Raw genomic sequence first — 8,810 nt, 5'->3', positions numbered from 1 at the left:
TCAGACAGACAGGGCGGCAGGCAGGCAGTTGCAGGCAGAATAAGATCCCCGACCCCCCACCGTGCCTGTCCATTACCATACACATACAATACACATCTATTTCAAGAAACAAATGTCACTTTTCATTTATTGGATTTAAAATCTCAAGTAGTCTCCTGAACTCACTGCATTTCATTTGAAAGGTCTCCAACCCGGCCTTGTACATGCTAATGGTCTCCTTGTACATGCTAATGGTCTCCTTGTACATGCTAAGCGAATATTTGTCTGTGTCAGAAATGACTCCCTATTCCTGATGTTGTACACTATTTTTGAACAGGGCTCTGGTGAAAAGTAGTGCACTATATAGGGAATAGGATTCCTATAGGGCAGAGTTCACCAAATGGTGGCCCGTGGGCCAAATTTTGCCCGCGGGTGGTTTTATTTGCCCCCATGTTTTCTGAGCAAAAATAAAAATATAGTTATTATAAAAAAAAAAAATTAATTGTTGGACAAAAGAATACTGTTAAAACACCAGGAAATCAGCTCCAAGTGATTTAAATTTAAAGAAATCTGTTCCCAAGTATTCCCACGCATAATAGAGAGACAAGGGATGTGTTCAAATGTCGCAAGGTTTGAAATTATTATGTTTTAGTCAGACATTATATCTGTTTGGGGTTCCTGCGGTCAATTTGCAGTGTAAAAATGATTTGTAATTATGTTCCGGCTCCTCGACCATCCGCTCAAGAAAAAAATCGTCACACACCTGAATCTAGTTGATGGTCTCTTGTACTTCCACATGAATTGATAAACGTATGAATAAATATAAATAAATGTCCACTAGCTATTATTATGTTACTACATTATTATGCTTATATTTGTAATATAGTGAAAATATGCAGTGAAGATCTGTTACAGTACGATCTGACTTTGGTCCACTAAAGGAATGTTCCCCTGAGCTAAGGTTGCAAAAATGACGGTAATTTTCCCCCAAAATTCCCAAAATTTCCAGAAATCCTTATTGGAAGATTCACGGAATCGGGAGGAAATAAGAAAGGATTCTGAATCCCTCCAACCCTGATTTCTGGAAAACTAGGGAATTTGGGGGGGAAAATTACCGTAATTTTTGCAACTCTACTCTGAACTCGGTGTGTGTGCTGTTGCAGGGGGGGACTGTGGTGACAGAGAAACAGGTGAATCCATTCATGTTCGTTCTGTTGGGATTGGTGGCAGGCCTCATCATCGTCCTGGCTGTCATGACAACATCTCTCGTCTGCACCCGCAGGAGGTAAGCTGAGACCCGTATGTATAAAAACATCTCAGAGTAAAAGCGCTGATCTGGGATCTGTTCTGTCCTTTAGATTATAATGAATTAAAGTGTGTGGACATAGGTACCTGATCCTAGATCAGTATTCTGACATGTTTGATACATATGATTCACACACAAAAAAAAGTCACATTTTTATTTGTCACATGCGCCGAATGCAACAGACCTTACCGTGAAATGATTACATACAAGCCCATAACCAACAATGCAGAATTGTTTAAAAAGTAAAAAAGAACAGTTAAACAATAAATAAAGTAAGAAAAAATGTAACACAATAATTAAAACAGTAGCAAGACTATATACAGGGTGTTACGGTACCGAGTCAATGTGGAGGCTATATACAGGGGGTACCGGTACAGAGTCAATGTGGAGGCTAAATACAGGGGGTACCGGTACTGAGTCAATGTGGAGGCTATATACAGGGGGTACCGGTACAGAGTCAATGTGGAGGCTAACATACAGGGGGTACGGTATCTGAGTCAATGTGGAGGCTATATACAGGGGGTACGGTACAGAGTCAATGTGGAGGCTATATCCAGGGGGTACCGGTATGAGTCAATGTGGAGGCTATATACAGGGGTACCGTACAGAGTCAATGTGGAGGCTATTACAGGGGGTACCGGTACTGAGTCAATGTGGAGGCTAATATACAGGGGGTACCGGTACAGAGTCAATGGGAGGCTAAATACAGGGGGTACCGGTACTAGTGTCAATGTGGAGGCTATAACAAGGGGGTACCGGTACAGAGTCAATGTGGAGGCTAAATACAGGGGGTACCGGTACTGAGTCAATGTGGAGGCTATATACAGGGGGTACCGGTACAGAGTCAATGTGGAGGCTATATAACAGGGTGTTACGGTCTGAGTCAATGTGGAGGCTATATACAGGGGGTACGGTACAGAGTCAATGTGGAGGCTATATACAGGGTGGTACGTACTGAGTCAATGTGGAGGCTATATACAGGGGGTACCGGTACAGAGTCAATGTGGAGGCCTATATACAGGGGGTACCGGTACGAGTCAATGTGGAGGCTATAGGTACGTACGGTCATGGGTACGTCGGTACAGAGTCAATGTGGAGGCTATATAACAGGGGGTACGCGGTAACAGAGTCAATGTGGAGGCTATATACAGGGGGTACCGGTACAGAGTCAATGTGGAGGCTATATACAGGGGATGACCGGTACAAGAAGTCAATGTGGAGGCTATATACAGGGGTAGCGAAGAGTCAGATGTGGAGGCTAATACAGGGGAGTCCGTACAGAGTCAATGTGGAGGCTATATACAGGGGTCCGGTAACAGAGTCATGTGGAGCTATATACAGGGGGTACCGTACAGAGTCAATGTGGAGGCTATATACAGGGGGTACCGGTACAGAGTCAATGTGGAGGCTATATACAGGGAGTACGGTACAGAGTCATGTGGAGGCTATATTACAGGGGGTACCGGTACTGAGTCAATGTGGAGGCTATATACAGGGTACCGGTACAGAGTCAATGTGGAGGCTATATACAGGGGTACGGTACAGAGTCAATGTGGAGGCTATATACAGGGGGTACCGTACAGAGTCAATGTGGAGGCTATATACAGGGGTACGGTACAGAGTCAATGTGGAGGCTATATACAGGGAGTACCGGTACAGAGTCAATTGTGGAGGCTATATACAGGGGGTACCGGTACAGAGTCAATGTGGAGGCTATATACAGGGGTACGGTACAGAGTCAATGTGGAGGCTATATACAGGGGGTACCGGTACAGAGTCAATGTGGAGGCTATATACAGGGAGTACGGTACAGAGTCAATGTGGAGGCTATATACGGGGGTACCGGTACAGAGTCAATGTGGAGGCTATATACAGGGGGTACCGGGTACCGGAGTTCAATGGTGGAGGCTTATACACAGGGGTACCGGTAATGAGTCAATGTGGAGGCTATATACAGGGGTACCGGTACAGAGTCAATGTGGAGGCTATATACAGGGGGTACCGGTACCGGAGTCAAATGTACGCGGGTAACTAGTATGGGTATTTAGGTATGTGTAAACTAGTATGGGGTTATTTAGTATGGGTAACTAGTATGGGTTATTTTAGTAATGTGTAACTAGTATGGGTTTATTTTAGTAAATGTGTAACTAGTATGGGTATTATTTAGTAATGTGTAACTAGTATGGGTTAGTAAGTATGTGTAACTAGTATGGGTTTATTTAGTATGTGTAACTAGTATGGGTTATTTAGTATGTGTAACTAGTATGGGTTATTTAGTATGTGTAACTAGTATGGTTATTTAGTATGTGTTAACTAGTATGGGTTAGTAAAGTATGTGTAACTAGTATGGGTTAAGTAATGTGTAACTAGTATGGGTATTTAGTATGTGGTAACTTGTTATGGGTTATTTAGTATGTGTAACTAGTATGGGTTAGTAAGTATGTGTAACTAGTATGGGTTAGTAAGTATGTGTAACTAGTATGGGGTTAGTAAGTATGGGTAACTAGTATGGGTTAGTAAGTATGGGTAACTAGTATGTGTAACTAGTATGTGTAGCTAGTATGGGTTTATTTAGTATGTGTAACTAGTATGTGTACCTAGTATGGGTTATTTAGTATGTGTAACTAGTATGTGTAACTAGTATGGGTTAGTAAGTATGTGTAACTAGTATGGGTTAGTATGTATGTGTAACTAGTATGGGTTAGTAAGTATGGGTAACTTAACCTATGGACGGTGAATGTTACAGCTACAGAACGAAGCTGAAGGCAGCTAAAGCATGAACTCAGCAGCCATGGTGGTGACTGGTGGAGATCTGAAGAGTGGACCTGTCGTGCCTGGAACCAACAGTAACCATGGAGGGGTGAGTCCTGTCCTCCACACATAGGTGCATGCCAAATGGCACCCTATTCCTTGCATAGTGCACTAGTTTTAACCTGGACCATAGGATGGAATCCAAATGACACCCTATTCCTTGCATAGTGCACTAGTTTTAACCCGGGCCCATTAGGGTGGATCCCAAATGACACCCTATTCCTTAGATAGTGCACTAGTTTTTAACCCGGGCCACCAATGTGGTGGATTGCCCAAAATGGCACCTATTTCCTTGCCATAGTGCACTAGTTTTAACCTGGGCCGCATAGGGTGTGGATCCCAAGTTCGCCTACGCGAATAATGTACATGTACAAATAATTACACAATACACACAGTGCCATTTCGGAATTATTCAGACCCTTGACTTTTTCCACATTTTGGTTTCGTTATTATTCTAAAAATGTATTAAATCAAATGTTTTCCTCATCAATCTACACTCAATACCCAGGTAGAAAATGCTTGCGAAATTATTACAAATATAACACTGAAATATCACATATGATTCTGCCAACCACATGATTCACCGTAGGGATAGCGCCACAATACCCACAATGACAAAGCAAAAACTGTTTTTTGTTAGACTTTTTTCAAAATGTATTAAAAACAAAATAATTTATTTAAATAAGTAATCAGACCTTTGATGTGATACTTCGAAATTGAGCTCAGGTGCTATCCTGTTTCCATTGACATCCTTGAGATTTTCTACAACTTGATTGGAGTCCACCTGGTGGTAAATTCAATGAATTGGAAATGATTTGGAAAGCCACACACTGTCTATATACAGTTTGACAGTGCATGTCAAGGATCAAACACAAGCCATGAAGTCGAAGGAATATTGTCTGTAGAGCTCCGAGACAGGATGTTGTCGAGGACAAGATCTCTGGGGAAGGGTACCAAAACATTTCTGCATCTGAAGGTCCCCAAAACACAGTGGCCTCCATCATTCTTAAATGGAAGAAGTTTGGAAATCCACAAGACCGCCCGGCCAACTTGAGCAATGGGCGAGAAAGGGCCTTGGTCAGGGAGGTGACAAGAACCCTATTGTCACTCTCCTCCTCTGGAGGATGGGAGAACCTTCCAGAAGGACAACCATCTCTGCAGCACTCCACCAATCAGGCCTTTATGTAGAGTGGCCCAGACGAAGCCACTCCTTAGTAAAAGGCACATGACAGCCCGCTTGGAGTTTGCAAAGCACCTAAAGACTCTCAGACCGTGAAAAACAATATTCTTGGTCTGATGAAACAAGATTGAACTCTTTGGCTGAATGCAAGCGTCACGTCTGGAGGAAATCCTGGCAACCTCCCACGTGAAGCATGAGTGGTGGCGCATCATGCTTGTGGGGATGTTTTTCAGCGGCAGGGACTGGGAGACTAGTCAGGATCGAGGGAAAGAAATGAACGGAGCAAAGTACAGAGCGATCCTGATGAAAACCTGCTCCAGAGCGACTCAGTACCTCAGACTGGGTGAAGGTTACCTTCCAACAGGACAATGACCTAAACACACAGCCAAGACAACGCAGGAGTGGCTTCAGGACAAGTTCTCTAAATGTCCATGAGTGGCCCAGCCAGAGCCCGGACTTGAACCCGATCGAACACCTCTGGAGAGAACCTGAAAATAGCTGTAGCAGTGACGCTCCCATCCAACCTGACAGAGCTTGAGAGGATCTGCAGAGAAAGAATGGGAGAAACTCCCCAAATACAGGTGTGGCCAAGCTTGTAGCGTCCATACCCAAGAAGACAAGGCTGTAATCGCTGCCAAAGTTACTTCAACAAAGTACTGATTAAAGGGTCTGAATACTTACGTAAATGTAATATTTAAGTTTTTCATATTTTATAAATTTGCTAAAATTTATAAAAACCTGTTTTTGYTTTGTCATTATTGGGTATTGTGTGAAGATTGATGATGTGAGGGGGGGAAATAATTTAATCCAGTTTTTGAATAAGACTGTAACGTACCAAAATGTGTAAAAAGTCAAAAGGGTCTGAATACTTTCCCGAATGCACCGTATTTCTTTATGGTTCCACCCTGTCTTTGCTTTCACAAAAACCTGAGAAGATATTTTGGACCGCAGTTTTAAACACCTGTTTAGTTTTTACCACATAGCACATTTCAAATGCAGTGTAAACAGGTTGTCAAGTAATTTCACTTGTCAAATGTGCCAAGGGAATAGGGAAGTAGGGTAGTCTAACAGTGTTATCTCTGCCTCTGTGTTTTTGTCTAGGGCTAACCCTGTGCTCAACTTGAACCTAACAGTGTTATCTCTGCCTCTGTGTTTTTGTCTAGGGCTAACCCTGTGCTCAACTTGAACATCGACACAGCCACAGACCTGGGCTTCGACGAAGAAGGCTCTAACGCTGACAGAGTCAGGTAGAAACCACCTATTGATGATGATGATGATGATGATGATGATGATGATGATGATGACGATGATGATGATGATGATGATGACAATAAGAACAATATGTGCAGACTGTGTGGTCTAGTAGTAATACTCACGGCCATAAGATTTGATTTGAACACTACACTACAGAGTCATGTGAACACTACACTACAGAGTCATGTGAACACTACACTACAGAGTCATGTAAACACTACAGAGTCATGTAAACACTACAGAGTCATGTGAACACTACAGAGTCATGTGAACACTACAGCATTCATGTGTACAGACACTACAGAGTCATGGTGAACACTACAGGAGTTCATGTGAACACTACAGAAGTCATGTGACACTACAGAGTCTGTGAACACTACAGAGTCATGTGAACACTACAGAGTCATGTGAAACACTACACTACAGAGTCATGTGAACACTACAGAGTCATGTGAACACTTACAGAGTCATGTGAACACTAACAGAGTCATGTGAACATACAGAGTCATGTGAACACTACAGAGTCATGTGAACAGTACAGAGTCATGTGAACACTACAGAGTCATGTAAACACTACAGAGTCATGTAAACACTACAGAGTCATGTGAACACTACACTACAGAGTCATGTGAACAACACTACAGAGTCATGTGAACACTACAGAGTCATGTGAACACTACAGAGTCATGTGAACACTACAGAGTCATTGTTAAGAACACTACAGAGTCATGTGAACACTACAGAGTCATGTAAACACTTACAGAGTCAGTGAACACTACAGGAGTCATGTTGAAACACTACAGAGTCATGTGAACACTACACAGAGTCATGTGAACACTACAGAGTCATGTGAACACTAACACTACAGAGTCATGTGAACACTACAGAGTCATGTGAACACTACAGAGTCATGTGAACACTACAGAGTCATGTGAACACTACAGAGTCATGTGAACACTACAGAGTCATGTGAACACTACAGAGTCATGTGAACATACGAGTCATGTAACACTACAGATGTAACACTACAGATCATTGACACACTACAGAGTCATGTAACACTACAGATCATGTGAACACTACAGAGTCATGTGAACACTACAGAGCATGTGAACACTACAGAGTCATGTGAACACTACAGAGTCATGTAACACTACAGAGTCATGTAACACTACAGAGTCATGTGAACACTACAGAGTCATGTGAACACTACAGAGTCATGTAACACTACAGAGTCATGTAACACTACAGAGTCACTGTGAACACTACAGAGTCATGTAACACTACAGAGTCATGTAACACTACAGAGTCATGTAACACTACAGAGTCATGTGAACACTACAGAGTCATGTGAACACTACAGAGTCATTGTAACACTACAGAGTCATGTGAACACTACAGAGTCATTGAAACACTACAGAGTCATGTAACACACAGGTCATGAACACTACAGAGTCATGTGAAAACACTACAGGTCATGTGAACACTACAGATCATGTGAACACTACACACAGAGTCATGTGGAACACTACACTACAGAGTCATGTAACACTACAGAGTCATGTGAACATACAGAGTCATGTAACACTACAGAGTCATGTAACACTACAGAGTCATGTGAACACTACAGAGTCATGTAACACTACAGAGTCAGTATAAACAACTACAGAGTCATGTGAACACTACAGAGTCATGTAACACTACACATACAGAGTCATGTGAACACTACAGAGTCATGTGAACACTAACAGTCATGTGAACACTACAGAGTCATGTGAACACTACAGAGTCATGTGAACACTACAGATCATGTGTAACACTACAGAGTCATGTAAACACTACAGAGTCATGTGAACACTACACTACAGAGTCATTGTGAACACTACAGGCATGTACACTACGAGTCATGTGAACACTACAGAGTCATGTGAACACTACAGAGTCATGTAACACTACACGTATGTGAACACTACAGAGTCATGTGAACACTACAGAGTCATGTGAACACTACACTAACAGAGTCATGTGAACACTACAGCAGTCATGTGAACACTACAGAGTCATGTGAACACTACACTACAGAGTCATGTGAACACTACAAGAGTCATTGTACCACTACACTTACAGAGTCATGTGAAACACTACAGAGTCATGTGAACACTACAGAGTCATGTGAACACTACAGATCATGTGAACACTACAGAGTCATGTGAACACACACTACACTACACGAGTCATGTAAACACTACAGAGTCATGTGAACACTACAGAGTCAGTGAA

At 42.4% G+C, this 8,810-nt stretch overlaps 1 protein-coding gene across 1 annotated transcript in view; it reads left to right on the top strand.

Moving 5' to 3' along the window:
- The window catches only part of cdhr2 (cadherin related family member 2), a 59,232-nt gene that overhangs the window by 44,014 nt on the left and 6,408 nt on the right, over positions 1 to 8,810 (top strand). The window contains 6 exon segments of the mRNA XM_070440118.1: positions 317 to 323; positions 1,030 to 1,264; positions 4,032 to 4,057; positions 4,060 to 4,132; positions 4,134 to 4,145; positions 6,440 to 6,523. Of these exon segments, the coding sequence (XP_070296219.1) occupies positions 317 to 323; positions 1,030 to 1,264; positions 4,032 to 4,057; positions 4,060 to 4,132; positions 4,134 to 4,145; positions 6,440 to 6,523 (437 nt within the window).

The sequence above is a fragment of the Salvelinus sp. IW2-2015 genome, unplaced genomic scaffold, assembly GCF_002910315.2.
Source record: "Salvelinus sp. IW2-2015 unplaced genomic scaffold, ASM291031v2 Un_scaffold2245, whole genome shotgun sequence".
Classification (NCBI taxonomy): domain Eukaryota; kingdom Metazoa; phylum Chordata; class Actinopteri; order Salmoniformes; family Salmonidae; genus Salvelinus; species Salvelinus sp. IW2-2015.
Note: the sequence above shows the minus strand (reverse complement) of the source record. Positions and strands in the feature narration are given on the sequence as shown.